The sequence below is a fragment of the Jaculus jaculus genome, chromosome 13, assembly GCF_020740685.1.
Source record: "Jaculus jaculus isolate mJacJac1 chromosome 13, mJacJac1.mat.Y.cur, whole genome shotgun sequence".
Lineage (NCBI taxonomy): Eukaryota > Metazoa > Chordata > Mammalia > Rodentia > Dipodidae > Jaculus > Jaculus jaculus.
In genome coordinates this window covers 4,514,532-4,532,411 of record NC_059114.1, presented here as the reverse complement: position 1 = coordinate 4,532,411, position 17,880 = coordinate 4,514,532, and the positions used below count along the sequence as shown (strand labels likewise).

Here is a 17,880-nt window from a genome sequence, read left to right as displayed (position 1 = left end):
TATTTGGCATGTTTCTCCGTTGTTAAAAGCTTTGAGGCTTACCTGCATGTCTTGACACTGAGAGACAGTGAAAACAGGTTGATGAGAAAAGAAACATACGTGATAAATAAATAAAAATAAAAAATTTTAAAAAGGGCGGGAGAGATGGCTTAGCAGTTAGGGCACTTACCTGCAAGGCCAAAGGACCTCCATTTAATTCTCCAGGACCCATGAAAACCAGATGCACAAAGTGGTGCGTGCATCTGGAGTTCATTGGCAATAACTGAAGACCCTGGTGTGCCCATTGTTTCTCTCTCTCTAAAATAAATATTAAAAAAAAGAAGCATATTTGGGGGCTGGGAAATGCCCCAGTACCAATGTAAAACCAGATGCAACAAGTGACGCATACATCTGGAGTTCCTTTGCAGTGGCAAGAGGTCCTGGTATATCCATATTCTTCTCTCTCTCAAATAAATAAATGAAAATATTTTAAAAGAAAAATATTTAGATTATAGTTGGAATATCTGAGATCAAGTGGCAAAATTGTTGCACTGAAAAAAAAAATAACCCTTTCTCCCAAAATACATGACATTTCACCAAAGATAGTCTATCTAGACAAATGTTGATATGCCTAGAAATGGGCTAGGAAAACACACACTCTTTTACCCAGGACCACCCCGAGAGCGGGGGTGGCAGGAAGGGCAGGAAACAGATGGCATTTCCTAGGGAGGGGCTGGGTTGGGTTACTTACTTTGTATTTGATATATTTTTGCATTCTCAAAATCTTTACAGTATAATTTTAAAACATTTTTTAAAAGGCCAAGTGTGGTGAGTTATGATTGTTATTCCAGCTCCCAGGAGGCCAAGGCACCCAAGAGGACCACTGTGAGTTCTAGGCCAGCTGGGTTACATAGTGAAGCCTTGTCTTGGGGGGGGCGGGGAACAAAACAAAACTGAAAAGTAAAGAAGTGAAAAACTAAATTTGAATAAATACCTCTAGTTTCAAGCTCATGGAAGAAACTAGCCAGGGTTTGCTTAGACATTTTAAAATATTTTTTTTGTTCATTTTTTATTTATTTATTTGAGAGCAACAGACACAGGGAGAAAGACAGATAGAGGGAGAGAGATAGAATGGGCGCGCCAGGGCTTCCAGCCTCTGCAAACGAACTCCAGACGCGTGCGCCCCCTTGTGTATCTGGCTAACGTGGGACCTGGGGAACCGAGCCTCGAACTGGGGTCCTTAGGCTTCACAGGCAAGCGCTTAACCGCTAAGCCATCTCTCCAGCCCTGCTTAGACATTTTAAATGATTGCAATTTTAACATTAATTTTCTGCATTTCTCCCCCCCGCCCCGCCGCCAAGGTCAGTAATGATGGTAAGAAACACTACTCTCCTTGGTGATTTTACAAACAGAAATAGGGAAAATTGCCCTTTCTGAGATTTTAATTCAAGTATTCCAAATATGAGCTTAATTTTTAGAAATGTAAGCAAGTAGAACTTCTGTGGGCCACTTCTGTAAACTGACCAGTTCATCAAACACACACCCAGATTTCCCTGAGGGAAAAGAAAAAACCAACAAAGAGTCTAGAGAGATGGCCCAGTGGTTAAAGCTGCTCGCCTGCAAAGTCCCACGGCCCTGGGTGATGCCCGTACCCACATACAACCAGAGGCACAAAGTGGCGCATGCGTCTGGAGTTCCTTTGCAGTGGCAAGAGGCCCTGCGTGCCTGGACTCTCTTTCTATCTGCCTCTTTTCTCTGCCTCGCTCTCAGATAAATAAAAATATTTTTAAAAAACGAACATGGGACTGAGAGGACAGCTCAGTGAGTAAAGTGCTTACTATGAAACTGTGAGCACCTGAGAGAACTCCCCACAAAAAAAATGAAGCGGGGCCAGGTGTGGTGGCACACGTCTTTAATCCCAGCACTCAGGAGGCAGAGATAGGATCACTGTGAATCTGAGGCCAGCCTGGGACTATATAGTGAATTTCCAGTATAGCCTGGGCCAGTATGAGACCCTACCTCGAAAAAATAAATAAATAAATAAATAAATAAAAAGAGGCATGAATGTTGGCATGCTCCCCAGCTGGGGAGGCAGAGAGAGGCAAATTCTTGGGGTTCACTGGCCAGCTACTCTGATCTACTTAGATCCAGGCCGATGAGAGACTCTGTCTCAAAAATGATGGATGTGGTGGTTTGAATCACAGATTTCCCATAAACTCATGTGTTTTGAGTTAGTGGTCCCCAACATGCACATAGTGGTCTATGTCAGAGTCCCTGTCTGTGACCCGCTCCCCTGGGGGTAACTTACAGGTGGTGGTATACGTCAGGGTCCCTCTGGAGCCGGGTCTGGAATCCGATATACAAGTCATCCCACAGCAAGCCGTTCTTCACCACGTATCTCATGACGTCCACCCGGCTACGAATCTGAGACAGAGAGGGGAACAGCTCACAGGGTGGCCCTGGGTCACGAAGCCCTCGAGTCCTCAGATCCCTGTGGGAGGCAGCTGCCAATGCTGGCAAGGGGCTAGCGCAGCTCAGGAGAGAGGCCTCCTGGACCCAGGATGCAGGCTGCAGAGAGGGGAGGGGCTAGGAGCTCCAGGCATGCGGGGCATGGGGAGGGGGGACAGGGCATCAGAAGCCCAGGGGAGAGCGAGACTGCTGGGCTCAGATGCAGGTTTTACATGTGTGACTTTGATCATCACTGCCTCTGTTTCCTCGTCCACAGCGTGGGTAACAAGGGAGCACTCCTCTTAGGCTGCAGTGAGAGTGGAGTGAGTCCACGCAAACACAGACTCAGCGCAAGGTGCTGGGGCTGGAGAGGTGGCGTAGCGGTTAAGGTGCTTGCCTGAAAAGCCAAACGGCTAGGGTTCAATTCCCCAGTACCCACATAAAGCCAGATGCACAACGTGGCACAAGCATCTGGAGTTTGTTTGCAGTGGCAAGAGGCCCTTAGCGCACCCATTCATTTCCTCTCTCTCTCTCTCTCTTCCTCCCTCTCTCTCTCTCTCTCTCTCTCTCTCTCTCTCTCTTCCGGGGTATGGTGGTGCATGTCTTCAATCCCAGCAAAGGTAGGAGAACTGCTATGAGTTAGAGGCCATCTTGAGACTACATAGTGAATCCCACTTCAGCCTGGGCTAGAGCGAGACCCTACCTCAATAATAATAATAGTTAATAATAATAAGGTACATTTCAGGTGACATTTTGAAGGTTTGATTGTCAGTTATGCGACAGGAGGGTTCATGTTGACTTGACACAGTACTTACTGCTTGCTTCTTTGTGTGCCCTGGCTTGACATTTGTTTTAAATTTTTGCATTAATTTTTATCTTCATGTTTGAGGCACAAAACCCATTGGAAATCATCTTGAGTCACTTTGCCAGATATGGAACAACGTCTTTGTCCTTGCTTATCTAAGGCCTATGTAGCCATGTGAGAGTGGCCTTCATTGTGAGATTAAGCTTCTTAGAAAACCTGCCCACCTTCATTTGAATTTGAGTGAACTCTTGAGGGACCTCTATCATAACTTGTGTAAGCCCTGAGAGGCTCTCTGTTGTGTTGGTGGCCCTGGGGGAGAATTCCTGCTGACTAGTCCTTTGATTTAAGGGTGCACTCTGAATGAAGGTAACTTTGTAAATGTAATATTTGGGGTGCTAGTCTATGTTTATGAGAATCGGCTGAAATTTTGATGGTGGACTCAATAATTAAAGACTTAGCTACCTGAGGTTCCCCTGGACTTGGCAGAGACCATGAACTAAAGCTCCCAGAGAGAACGGCACTGACGCTAGCTAAAGATTCTATCGCGTTAGCTGACTGACTCGTCAGAACCCTCAGGTTGTGGAGAGTTGGAATATTCCAGATTCAGGGCCAAATTATCTCAGGCTATCTTTAGGTCCCTTAATAGCCACTTATTATTGCCCATCTCTGCGTCTCACCTGACATCCTTGTGACTATTAGGTAAGGCTTTTTGAAATGCATTAGTTTAGTAGATCATTAGCATCCATGGACCCCAAAGGTAAGAATGTCACCAGATAGCATCAGAAACCCACCGTGGAGACTTCCTTGCTTTGACCCACCTGCCCAGTGTTCCCACCAAGGCATCTGGGAAAATGCCTGGTTCATGACTTGTTCTCCAGCCGTAAGAACTTCCTGGGCCTCTTACCACCGGGACTGTGACGTTAGGGGTGATCTAAACCCATGTTCTCAGGCCACGATCACTTATATTTGGCTCCAGAATAAACTCTCTCTTAATCATTTTGTGTTTTGTTTTTGTTGTATTGTGTTCTTTTTGTTTGTTTGTTTGTTTTTCAAGGTAGGTCTTGCTCTAGCCCAGGCTGACCTGGGATTCACTATGGAGTCTCAGGCTGGCCTTAAACTCACAGTGATCTTCCCACCCAAGTGCTGGGATTAAAGGCGTGCACCATCATGCCCAGCTTATTTTTGTTTCTTTTCTAATAATTTTTTTAAACTTTTATTTTATTTACTTGAAGAGAGAGGCAGAGAAAGCGAGGGAGAGAACGGGCACGCCAGGGCTTTCAGCCACCGCAAAGGAACGAACGTCAGACTCATGCGCCACCTTGTACATCTGGCTTTACGTGGGTGCTGGGGAATTGAACCTGGGTCCTTTGGCTTTGCAGGCAAGCGCGTGAACTGCTAAGCCACCCCTCCATCCCTCACTTTGTGTTTCTTAGTCAACAGAAGGAAGGGCAGGAAAGACAAAAAGAGAGAGGAAGAGGAAGAGGAAAGGGAAGAGACTCCCACCAAGGCCACTGCTTACTTCTTCATAGGGATGTTGGCGGCTCGGTCTTTCTTTCGGAAAGGATAAATCGAGAAAGTCCACCAGGTAGTCATATCCTCCAGGAAAAGGTTTGAAGTCGTCATCCGTTTCAATCATCTGGCCAAACAAAAATATGGCAAATGGAAGAAGAATGTTAATCTGGTGGCCAAGATCTTTCAACAATTTTCAGAATGCAGACGCCTAAATCCCCAAAGGATATCGGTGAGTTCAAGTCAATATATCCTCTCTCCTTCCTTCCTCTCTCTCTTTCCCTCCTCTCTTCTTCCTTCCTGTCTCGCTCCTCCCCTCCTATCTCTCCTTCCCTCCTCTCTCTCCCGCTCATTCAACCATCCTTCCCCTCCCCTTGAACAGATAACATTACAGTCTTCATCTCCATCAGCAAGTCTATTCTCTATCACTAACGTCAACGACACGTATGGAGGATGTGAGATGGGGAAAGGGGTCCGCTCCCCAAACTGTAGCTGGAGCAGGCAGTTCGGCATTGCTGTCCTCATGCACCTATTGGGACAGGTCGGGGCTGTTCTCGGGCTGCCTGAAGTCGGGGTGCACGGAGGGTGGGGACTGCAGCCTGGCACGCGCAGCTCCCCGCTCAGCCGCTTGCCCGGCGCTCAGTACAGCGGGCTAAGGTCAACAGAGGGCTGGGCAGGGACTTCTGAATCTTGGTGAATTTCATGATGTCTCTGATCGGTCCCCGGGATTTCACTTTATTTGTATGCCCCGTGGTGTGTGTGTGTGTGTGTGTGTGTGTGTGTGTGTGTGTGTAAGCTACCTAAGTCTGCTCTCAGATCCTTGGCTGTTGAACAAGGGAAGACCCCTGCCAAGAGCAAAACCCTTCAGGGAAGGGCTGCCGGACCTCTGTAGAGCTGCCCCTGGTCTGGCCCACTTTTTTTTTTGTTTGTTTGTTTTTTCGAGGTAGGGTTTCACTCTAGCCCAGGCTGACCTGGAATTCACTATGTAGTCTCAGGGTAGCCTCGAACCTCGAACTCATAGTGATCTTCCCACCTCTGCCTCTGGAGCGCTGGGACTGAAGGCATGCACCACCATGCCCTGCGTGGCCCACTTTGGACCTACTCTTTCCTTGGCGCCCTGTCTGTCGGAACTTGGCTTGCTGTTGAGCTCCGAGCCCTCTACCAGAGCCACGCCCCCAGGCTGTTTCTTCGTGGAGCGCCTCTGGCACTGACCACTGAACGGCCTGACCGCTGAGCTTGCCGTGTGCACCGGCGGGGAGAACCGCTTCTGCCCAGCGACCTGGCCTCTTCCTGGTTTGCGCCTCACGGCCCTTGCACCCCTGCGCCTAGGAACTACCCGTGTCCTTCTCACCTTGCTCAAAGTCGCCACCTCTCTGATGGCCTCCGCCTTCTAATCATGCAGCTCAAATAACTGTTCCTACCGGGCCGAATACCCAAAGCAACAGAAAATACCCAGAATCATAAAAAACAAATCATGGCTGGGCGTGGTGGCGCACGCCTTTAATCCCAGCACACGGGAGGCAGAGGTAGGAGGATTCTCCGTGAGTTCAAGGCCACCCTGAGACTGCAGAGTGAGTTCCTGGTCAGCCTGGGCTAGAGCGAGACCCTACCTTGAAAACCAAAACAAACAAACAAAACAACAACAACAAAAAAGTGGACACATGGCTATGGGAGAGAAATTGTGTTACTAAAATAAAACAACTGGAGAGATGGTTTAGCAGTTACAGCACTTGCCTGCTAAGTCTAAGGACCCAGGTTTGACTCTGAAAGGCAGGATGGAAAATTTTAAAGTAAACTTAGTGAAGAAACAGCTAGGGGACAGCCTGAACTACATATTCAGGAAGGAGTAAATCAAAAATAGGCTAAAAGACAGGCTGTGGGTGGCCCAAGATACGGGTTGGTCTGGTCAAACTAAACTTTATGTCCTGGGAAGAGGAAAAACAAAAATACAGTTTTGAGAAAAACCAAAATAATAAAATAGTTTCCCAAGACAACCTGACCAAGGACTTAAACTCTGGTTATGCACAAATAAGATATGTCGACATAACTGTACAAGCTTTGCAAATACCCTTGTGAAACCCCCTCCCCTTTCCCTTCCTTGCTAAAAACCCTATAAAAAGAAACACCCAATAGGGCTGAGGGCCGATTCCTCTGTCTCCTGCATAAGGCAAGTGTCAACCCCAGAGCTCTGGTTTCCCGAATAAAGCCTTATGCTTTTGCAGCAAGTTTGGTCTCCCGGGTGTCTTTGGGTGCGTGCTATCTTGAGACTTGAGTGAAGGTCTCCCTCTGGGGGGGGGGGTCTTTCAGTTGGGGGCTCATCCGGGATTTGCACATCTACCCAGGACTCTAGGGACCCCCTTGGAGGTAAGCAGAATTTTAAAAAGTGTAAATGTCTGCGGCACCGCTTGTCTGAATGTTTGAATGATTTCTGTTGCTCTGATCTGTTTTACTTTCGGTTTGGGCAGCTATTGTTCAGGACCATGAGGACCTGACAATGGTGGTCGGCGGGACCACAGGCTGCAATCCTGGGGGACGCCCGGGATCTGAGGAGAGTCAGGGTGGCCTGGCAGTCTCCTATCTGGTGAAGGAAGATCGTGTATTTCTCCTTCAGGAGAAACCACAGAGGCATCTTCCATCTGAAACTGTATTTGGTTTTCTGTTCTGGATGCATCGGAGGCGTCACGATTTTTGGTTTCTTTTTGTCAGTATCTATTTTGTGTTTGTTTGAGGACTCTTGTTTCTAACTATGGGACAGACTGTGACGCCCCCACCGACTCTGATGGTATCTCATTTCTCTAAAGTTAGAAGTAGGGCTCATAACTTGTCTGTACAAATTAAAAAGGTAAATAGCAGACTTTCTGCTCCTCTGAGTTGCTGCCAGAGGGAGCATTTGATCTAAGTATTATTTCTGCTGTTAAGAATATTGTTTTTCAGAAGGGATCACATTCTCACCCAGATCAACACCCATACATCCTGGTCTTGGAGAGCCTAATGATGAATCCCCCGCGTGGGTCAAGCCCTGGATCCGCACCCCTCCCCCCCCCCCCCCCGCCACGGTCAGGCTCCTGAGTCCTGGCAGTGGTCCAACAAGCCACGAGAAAACCAAGCCGAATGGCCCTGGACCCCTTGGCTCAGCCCAAAATATATCCTGAAATAGAGGACCCTCCCGAGTGGCCCTCTGCCCCGATTCCATCTCCCCCACCTTACCCCCCTGCTCTCCCCGCTCCAGCTTTACCCAAGGGAGGAGGAGATGGGCCCGCGGCAGGGACTAGAAGCCGAAGTCCCGAAGGACCTGATTCTACCGTGGCCCTGCCCCTACGAGCCTTTGGTCCTCCCCCTGACCCTAGCATGTCCCCGGCCCAAATGAGCAACCTACCCAGCTCCCAAATAAGATTGATGCGGGATTCCCTCTCACCCAACCTGAATGGAATTACAACTTGGCAGAAGGTAGGGAGCGACTGACAGTCTACCGCCAGGCTCTGATGACAGGTCTCAGGGGGGCTGCCCGCTGCCCCACGAATCTGGCTAAGGTAACCTCCCACTGTGTTTTTAGAACGCTTGATGAAGGCTCACCGGAGATATACTCCTTTTGACCCTACTTCTCCGGGTCAACAGGCAGCGATAACAATGACATATATGGGGCAGTCTGCTCCAGACATTAAAAAGAAATTACAACGTCTGGAGGGTTTACAAGATCTAGCTTTGGCAGACATAATTAAGGAAGCTGAGAAGGTTTATCATAAAAGAGAGAGAGAGGAAGAAAAGAAAGACAGAGAAAGAAAGGAAGCAAAGGAGAGAGAAAATAAACGGGAAAGGAGACAAGAAAGGAACTTAAGTAGGATATTGGCTGCAGTGACAGGAGGAAAAAAAAAAAGAGCATCAGGATCAGGAAGGCCTAGACAGCCAGGGTACCTGGGCAACAGGCAAACAAGGAAAAAGGAACCTGAGGGCTTTAGGAAGCCCCTTGAGAAGGATCATGTGCATATTGCAAGGAAAGAGGACATTGGGTTCACGAATGCCCCAAAAAGAAAGAAACTAGGAAGGAATTTTTCAATGTTGGGACATAGAGTGCTTGTTAAAAATGCCTTTTGAGTGGTACTTAGATCAGAATGTTAAAGTCTGTAAATAAAGGTGTGCGGATGTAAAAAAAAAAAAAAAAAAAAAAAAGAAATTTTCAGGCTAAAGTATGTTGGGATAGCTTGCTTAAGCTTTATCAAATTTAAGTCATGGGTAAAACATAAAATTGTTTTATGTTAATAAAAATTTCTGTGGTGCATGAAATCAATAGCTATCAGGTTTAAGCCAAAATCATTGGTTGTCAAATAATGTTTTTTCTTTCAAAAAGATTTATCAAGGGTTATATTAATATTTAACTGGCTGTTTTGGCTCAGAAAAGACCAGATTCTGGGCTGGAGAGATGGCTTAGCGGTTAAGCGCTTGCCTGTGAAGCCTAAGGACCCCGGTTCGAGGCTCGGTTCCCCAGGACCCACGTTAGCCAGATGCACAAGGGGGCGCACACATCTGGAGTTCATTTGCAGTGGCTGGAAGTCCTGGCGTGCCCATTTTCTCTCTCTCTCTCTCATTCTCTCCTCCTCCTCTCGGTCACTCTCAAATAAATAAATAAAAATAAAAACAAAAAATAATTTAAGAAAAGACCAGATTCTACTCTGTTGTATGTAAAGTAACTGTCTCAATTTTGGCATCTTAAGTCCAGTGCTTATAACAAAATTAACCCTTAAGACATATTCCCTACTTTAGGGCACAGCCTCATGCTCAAACAATGGTCCTCCTCTGAGGGAAAAAAAAAAAAAAAAATTCAAGCTCCATGGTTCTTTTTCCAATGTTCTCTGGGTAATTTGTACCCACACAGGTATCTGAACTAATCAAAGATGTTTCACACAGGTGCTAAGACCTTATACTGTCTTACTTGTTTTCTAGGTTAAATGAGTTAAGTTTGTAAATCAACTGGTACTGTTTTAAAGACTGGTAACAGGTTCTGCCTATATTTACAAATGTTAGATATTTAAAATATGAGATGTGCCTACTTTCTATACCTCAGATATATGGCTTATGCTACCACAGTACAACAAAAATTTTAAAGATAGGACAAAATGATTTTAGAAGCCCTTGTGCCATTCTTTAATTAAGTCTATTTCAGTAATTAAAAGTGCTCTATATGTACATACATCCAGGCTGGTGTAACTTCCTTTCTAAGTGTGTTAATCACCTATGTAGAAGCCAAAGCCAATTGGAATCATCAGAGTAAAAAGTGTCAATATTTTGGCCTGTGCTCCCATGTCATGAGGCCACTGGAGATGATGGGACACTTCTACACTGGCCCCCTGGTAAGTCACCTGTCTTCCTGAGCAGGGAGGATATGGAGACCCAAACAAAACTGGTGTACAGTCTGAAACAGAAGAGTCACAATTGAGGAGCAATCAGTCCTCCTGACTTCCCAAAGAAGGGAAAACTACATGGCCAGCATGGCCCTGACTCATCCTAACAGGCAAAAGGCACCAGTAAGCTCTGGGGCTACTCCTGTGTCCCTAAAGTCTCTTTGGAGAGCCATTAATGACCTCCAAAATTAATCCTTAATTAACTTTTGGCTATCTGCATGGTCTTAAACACTCAGAGAGAAATGTATAACCAAAGATAAAAAATACTTTAAATATATGAATGGCCTATTAAGTAATACAAGAGCTATTCAAGAGGGGAAACAAACAAACATTAAAATATCTTTTCCCCACAGTTCTAATAATAAAGAAAAACAACTATAGATGTTCAAAGGGTTATTTTCAAATCTAAAATATATAAATAAGTTCTGAGACTAGAAAATATATTTGTATAGCCTTTAATGACACCCAATAGCGCTTTATTATCAAAATGTTGTGTATATGTTTCTGATAACTCTGCTGACATCTCATCTGTTTTACAAGCCATGTTAAATACTACTGTGCCATTTAATGAACAGTTCTGAAAGAAAATCTCAGCCAGCTCATCCTCAGATGGTTCTGAGACAATCCAAGCCTGTCTACCTGGATTCCCTTCACCTACAAAAAGGCCAGTTTGTTGTGTGCTCACTTCTCAGTAACTCCTTACTTTTATTCTTTCTTTCCAAAGTTCTCTTTCAAGATTATCTTCCTACACTCCGGGGTCCATTAAAATAGTTCCCCTCTCTAGGAGAGATTCTCTAACTGCAACAAGTCTCCACTTCATGTCCCGTTCAGCAGGAAGTATTAAATGATCTGATGTCTTCGACCCAGTCCCCTAAAGCAGTTGGAGTGTCTTCTCATGAGAGGAAAAAATAAGAGGGGAATAGACTGTCTACACCATATGTTCCTGTTGTCGTAGATAAAGTTTACTTAAAATAAGTGTGTTTAAAGTTCCTCAAATTAAATTATAGAGCTTGATTGAAATGCCATACAGATTAAAAGTTCTAGGATTAGAACTATTCAGAAAAAAAAATGGGGAAGAAAAGGCAGGATGGAAAATTTTAAAGTAAACTTAGTGAAGAAACAGCTAGGGGACAACCTGAACTGTATATTCAGGAAGGAATAAATCAAAAATAGGCTAAAAGATAGGGTGCGGGTGGCCCAAGATATGGGTTGGTCAGGTCAACCTAAACTTTTTTTTTTTTTTTTTCCCGGGAAGAGGAAAAACAAAAATACAGTTTTGAGAAAAACCAAAATAATAAAATAGTTTCCCAAGACAACCTGACCAAGGACTTAAACTCTGGTTATGCACAAATAAGATATGTAGACATAACTGTACAAGCTTTGCAAATACTTTTGTGACCCCCCTCCCCTTTCTCTTCCTTGCTAAAAACCCTATAAAAAGAGACACCCAATAAGGCTCAGGGTCAATTCCTCTGTCTCCTGCGTGAGGCAAGTGTCGACCCCAGAGCTCTGGTTTCCCGAATGAAGCCTCATGCTTTTGCAGCAAGTTTGGTCTCCCGTGTGTCTTTGGGTGCATGCTATCTCGAGACTTGAGTGACGGTCTCCCTCTGGGGGTTCTTTCAACTCCCCAGAACCCACATAAGCCAGATGCACAAGGTGGCGCACGCGTCTGGAGTTTGTTTGCAGTGGCTGGAGGCCCTGGCGCACCCATTTTTTTTCTCTCTCTCAAATAAATAAATAAATACATTAAAATGTTTAAAATAATCCTGAAGCCTACTTGACAACAGCCTGAAACCTTCCCAGGACTGTCTGTCACACTGCTGGATCTGTCCTCTGTCGGACTTCATGAACGTTTACTGGGAAGCAAATTGGAGAACAAACAGAATTCCAAATAGTTCCCTGGCACAGGAAATCAGAGACCCTGGGAAGTTGGACGGCATACCCTGACCACCAGGTTGTAGCCCTTGAATCCAGCCCACGTGAAGTACTCTCTTATCCAGGATGCGTGAAGGAAGATTTCATCTCCTACGGCGGCGCTCAAGGTGTCCAAATAGGGTCCAAAGTCCCAGGAATCCTTGAAAATTCTCGTTCCTTCTGGAGGCTCCACGATGCCCTTGCTTGACGACACAAAGGTGAGGATGGTGAAGGAGGCAGCAGACAACACAGGCAACGTTAAGACTGAAAAAGCAAAAGACTGGCCGGAGAGATTTCCCAATAGTTAGGGACACTTCCTGCACAAGTGTGAGTTTGCACCCCTGAACCTGTGTGTGTGTGTGTGCTTACACCATGCAAGTGGCACACACCTTTAACCCCAGCACTTGGCAGACTGAGGTGGGAGGACTCAAGCCAGGCTAGCCTCATCAGTCTACAGAGTGCGTCAGCCTGGGCTGGAGTTGACACTCTGCCTCAATAAAAAACAAACACACAACAAACAATGGGCCGGAGAGATGGCTTAGCGGTTAAGGTGCTTGCCTGTGAAGCCTGAGGACCCAGGTTCAATTCCCCAGTACCCAAGTCAGCCAGATGCACATGGTGGGGCATGCGTCTGGAGTTTGCAGTGGCTGGAGGCCCTGGTGTGCCCATTCTCTCTCCCTCTTTCTCTGTCAAATAAATAAATAAATAATTTTTTTTAAAGAACCCACTGCCACTTTGGGCACATAGCAGACCCAAAATGAAGCTTTGTGGAGAGGGACGCCTACCAGTGCCTCCAAATCTACCAGACTTGGGCCTATTTCCTTCCTTAGGGTTCCCTTGTCCAGTCAGCTCATAGCCTATTCCATTCCCAAGAATCAAGAGCCCATGCTCCATTGTCTTCCCAGGGATGGACAGAGCTTCAGGAATGTTCGTATTGCCGACTGGATTTAAAGATTAAATGGTCTGTCGGCTGGGGTCTGATTAGCAGTCAGACCACCATATATTAGAGGCACAAAATTTCGCATCTGTCTCAAAGATGGACTGAAATCATTTATCCGGTCAACAAATACGTAATTGAGCACTGCGTTGTGTGACATTTCCTGTGGAGATGTGAACAAACGGTCACTTGTCCCATGACAGACCAGAGAAGCGGGTCTACCCAAGTCTGGCTTTGGGCACCAACGAGCTCATCCGGGAGGCTGGGTGAGGGGCTTCTCATGGGAGCTTGGCTGACTCCAAGGCGGCTGCATCTGGAAGGCGCATCCCAGCATGGGCGACAACTCACAGAAGCGGTGTCCCTGGAACTCTGTGCACCAGGACCGCCCCTTTCAACTAGCTGTATTTACTTTCAAGTACCTGCAGCCACTGAATCCAAGACTTCCATTGTTCTCGCCCCACCCTCAACCTCAATTCCTGTCCCTCCGCCCTCCTCCGCATCTTTTCTTTTGAGGTAGGGTCTCACTCTAGCCCAGGCTGACCTGGAATTCACTATGGAGTCTCAGGGTGGCTTTGAACTCACGGCGATCCTCCTACCTCTGCCTCCCGAGTGCTGGGATTAAAGGCGTGCGCCACCACGCCCGGTTCCTCCTCTACATCTCTAAGACCTGGCTAAATGCCAAAGACTGACCTTCCCCTCTCCTTCACAAGGCCGCTACGCACCGAGTCTCTGTGTCCTTGCCTGTCCGCTCTGACACGGCGTGGCACGGACTCATTTCCCAGGATGCTCTGGAGTGGCTGTACCTCAGTTCTGTGAGTGAGTGCCTCTGAGAGGAGCCAGCGTCTGCGTGGGTTATTCTGATGCCCATCAGTGTTTGACAATGGCTGTGTGGTATAGGTAGGTCTGAAGGCTAGAGAGGGTGGTTGGGAATCTTAGGAAGAAGGAAGGCTCTTGCATGACAACTGACGAGTGGAATAACAAAAAGTGCTTCTCACTGTCTAGCTGGATTAACACACACACACAAACGTCTTTTGTCCCAGAGGCATCTCTGGAAGAATTTTAAGCAGCGAAGGAATAGCAATACTTTTGCAATTTAGAAAGATTGGTTTGTCCTCAATGAAGGGTGGGACTTTCGAATATTTTACCTGTAATTCTCATAAGAGCTACATCTTTTAAAAATACTTTTAAATTTAATTTTAATTAATTAATTTGAGAGCAAGAGAGGGGGAGAGGCAGGGCGGGGGAGAGAATGGGCACACCAGGGCCTCCAGCCTCTGCAAACAAACTCCAGATGCAGGCACCACCTTGTGCATTGGCTTATGTGGGTCCTGGGGAATCGAACCTGGGTTCTTTGGCTTTGCAGGCAAGCGCCTTAACCACTAAGCAATCTCTCTAGCCCTAGGGGAGGAATAGATGCATTTATTTGAGAGACAGAAAGGGGAGAAAGGGGGAGAGAGTACATGTGCACATTAGGGCTGCTTGCCACCACAGACAAACTTCGGGGGTGTGCGCCACCTTGTGCATCTGGCTTTATGTGGGTACCAGGGAATTGAACCAAGGCCAGCAGGTTTTGCAGGGAAGTGCCTTTGACCACTGATCCATGAAAGGGTTAATGAGTGTGGGGGGAAGGGGGATCCCCAGTAAGCACTGAATGAGTCACAAAAGTCTCTGGGATATTCTGGCCTTGGAACAAGTTTTAACACAAATGAAATACTTCTGTGTGGTAAAATTGCTTTTCCAGACCACAGCCCCATGAGGTCACTTGCTGCACAGGATCCATTGTCCCAGGCTATGCTGGACCCATTGGCTCAAACCATGCAAATGGATCTATGATTAAAACTTGGTCAAGCAAGACCTAAGAGGCAGAGCTATCTGGGAACACAAGTCAGAAAAAGAAACGGGTGTTTTCCACTTTCCTTAACTTCCCCATTCTCTGTCCTGCCGGCCCCTGCCCCCATCAGTCCCCTTTACATGCTCAGCTGCATCTGAGCGTGACAGCCTCAAACGCGAGGAAGGGGTGTCTTCCTTGGCTGTATACCCGCTCCCCAGTACAGAACAGCTGCCGTTGAGGTCGTAGGTTCTCTCGTTATTTCTACATCATCCCAGCTCAGCTCTGTCCTAACTCTGCTGCAACAAAAGCCATCTCCCCAGTCCTCCATTGTTGGTTTTTCAAGTAAGGTGTCATCTTACCCAGGCGGGCTTCAAGCTTGCTATATAGTCCAGGGTGACCTTGAACTCCTGAACCTCGAGCTGTCTACCTCCAGTGTTGGAGTGCTGGGATTACAGGTGTATGTCACCCTGTCTAGTCCTACAACTTTTTTTTTTTTAATTTTTTTAATTTATTTATTTGAGAGCGACAGACACAGAGAGAAAGACAGATAGAGGGAGAGAGAGAATGGGTGCGCCAGGGCTTCCAGCCTCTGCAAACGAACTCCAGACGCGTGCACCCCCTTGTGCATCTGGCTAACGTGGGACCTGGGAAACCGAGCCTCGAACCGGGGTCCTTAGGCTTCACAGGCAAGCGCTTAACCGCTAAGCCATCTTTCCAGCCCCTACAACTTGTTTTGAAAAGTGATACGTGGGTCTTAATGACTTAGAAGCTTAACGAGACTTAACATTGTTGCAAAATAAAAATAGGTAACTGTCCAGAGCCCAGATGTGAGTCCTCTGTAATGTTGAAGGCAAATTATAAGGTTTTTTGTTTTTGTTTTTGTTTTTCAAGCAACGGTCTTGCTTTAGCCCAGGATGACCTGTAATTCACTATATAGTCTCAGGGTGGCTTCGAACTCATGGCAATCCTCCTACCTCTGCTTCCCGAGTGCTGGGATTAAAGGCGTGCGCCACCACGCCTGGCTATAAGGCATTTTTATCCCCCATAAATTTTAAGCCAAACCTGTCCGTTGGGTCCTTTAACATCCTGCCCAGGTCTAGGGTGGCTCCAGGTCGGGGTGTCCACGTGACCACATCAGAAATTTTCCTGATAAGATTGTTGAGTTGATTTGGGTCATTTTTGACGTTTGTTTCCTTAATGTACCTATGAGATAAGAGGGTTTCCAGGTAAGTAAGTTTAGTGTCGGACACACAGTCTGGTTACAGCAGTGACTGAGTATTTTGTTTGGCTTGCATTCCCACTCTCTAAATCCCTTCCCTCACACCTCAGAAAGACCCAGGGGACACCTAGGCTAAGGCTCCTGTCAGTCAAGGCAATTGTGTGATGTACCCTTTAAATTCAATGAGATGGCAACTGGAACTGAAGTCTGATGAATCATGGTTATTGTTGTGGTTTTTTTCAAGGTAGTGCTTCACTCTATCCCAGGCAGACCTGTAATTCACTATGCAGCCTCCGGAACTCACAGAGATCCTCGGACCTCTGCCTCTCGAGCGCTGGGATTACTCTAAGCAAGTGGGATTACACCCACATGTTTAATGTTGAATGAATACTGTACAGGATGCATTGATTGATTACAGGCCATTTGGCGGTCATTAGACTAAGCACTTGATACAAGCTAATTGACTTTCTCTTTCAAAGCATCACAAAACCACTTCTACGAGTGTGTTTATTTTGCAGAGGAAATGAAGGCTTCCGGTATGGCACAGACCGCACAGCGCAGAGCAGGTCACAAGTCCTGTCCCCACCGTCCCCAACTTTAGAATCAAGTCTGAAAAGTGCCTTCCTTGACAGCCCACTTGTCACAGGAAAGCACACACGTCCTCAGGCAGAGTCCTTCCTGAGGTCCCATTTCTCTTGCTCGTTTTCCCACGTGTGCTAGGCAAGGGCTCTACCACGGAGCTGTACCACCCGCCCACAGCTAGAAGGTAATGATGCTACTCATCAGAGCTGAGCGCGCCCTCAGTTAAACTCCAAACGGCAGCCACTCAAGGGCTGGAGAGATGGTTTAGTGGTTAAGGCGCTTGCCTGTGAAGCCTAAGGACCCAGGGTTGATTCCCCAGTACCCATGTAAACCAGATGCATAAAGTGGCGCATGCATCTTGAGTTTGTTTGCAGTGGCTTTAGGCCCTGGTGTGTCCATTTTCTGTCTTTCTCACAAATAAATAAGTAAGGGCTGGAGAGATGGCTTAGTGGTTAAGGCGCATGCCTGGGAAGCCTAAGGACCCAGGTTTGATTCTCCAGGTCCCATGTAAGCCAGATGCACATGGTGGGGCATGCATCTGGAATTCGTTTGCAGTGGCCAGGGGCTCTGGCGACTCACTCTCACTCTCCTTCTCTGTCTCTAATAAATAAATAAATAATAAAAATAAATCTGAAAAAAACATTAAAAAATAATTTTTTAAAAAGTTGTGTCCATGTCACAATAGAGAGGAGTGGTGCTGGTGTTGGGCAGAAAAGGGAGGATTTGTCATTGCGTTTGTCTGTGAGGTTATCTAGACAGATGCTTCTTTCTCTATTTTTATTTATTTTTGTTTCGAGTATTTGGTGTGCAGTGTATGTGCGTTTGCATGCATGTGGGTAGATGTGTGAGTGTGTTTGCACGTGTGTGGGTAGTCATGTATGTGTGGTATGTGTTTACTCATGTGTGGGTAGACACGTGGTGTATGTGTGTGTTTGCACATGTGTGGGAGACAAGTGTATGGTGTGTGTTTGCACACGTGTGTGCAGACACGTGTGTGGTGCGCATGTGTGCTTGCACGTGTGTGGGTAGACACGTGTGTGGTGTGCGTGTGTGTTTTCACGTGTGTGGGTAGATGTGTGTGGTATGTGTTTGCTCGTGTGTGGGTAGACACGTGTGTGGTGTGCGTGTGTGTTTGCACGTGTGTGGGTGGACGTGTGCATGGGACAGACGTTGGTGCAGCATGTCCTCTGTAGTGATGTCTACCTTATTAACTGAGACAGGCTTCCACAGTCTGAGCGCAGAGCGTTGGCCAGCCAGTTT

At 46.6% G+C, this 17,880-nt stretch overlaps 1 protein-coding gene across 4 annotated transcripts in view; it reads right to left on the bottom strand.

Annotated features, from left to right (window-relative positions):
- The window catches only part of LOC101605572 (cytidine monophosphate-N-acetylneuraminic acid hydroxylase), a 79,132-nt gene that overhangs the window by 22,277 nt on the left and 38,975 nt on the right, over positions 1 to 17,880 (bottom strand). For all 4 annotated transcript variants that reach the window (XM_045132598.1, XM_045132597.1, XM_045132599.1 and 1 more), the window contains 4 exons: positions 15,882 to 16,022; positions 12,080 to 12,254; positions 4,752 to 4,868; positions 2,288 to 2,403 (listed from right to left, as the gene is read on the bottom strand). In XM_045132598.1, coding sequence (XP_044988533.1) covers positions 2,288 to 2,403; positions 4,752 to 4,868; positions 12,080 to 12,254; positions 15,882 to 16,022 — 549 coding nt within the window. The remainder of the gene's footprint in view (positions 1 to 2,287; positions 2,404 to 4,751; positions 4,869 to 12,079; positions 12,255 to 15,881; positions 16,023 to 17,880) is intronic.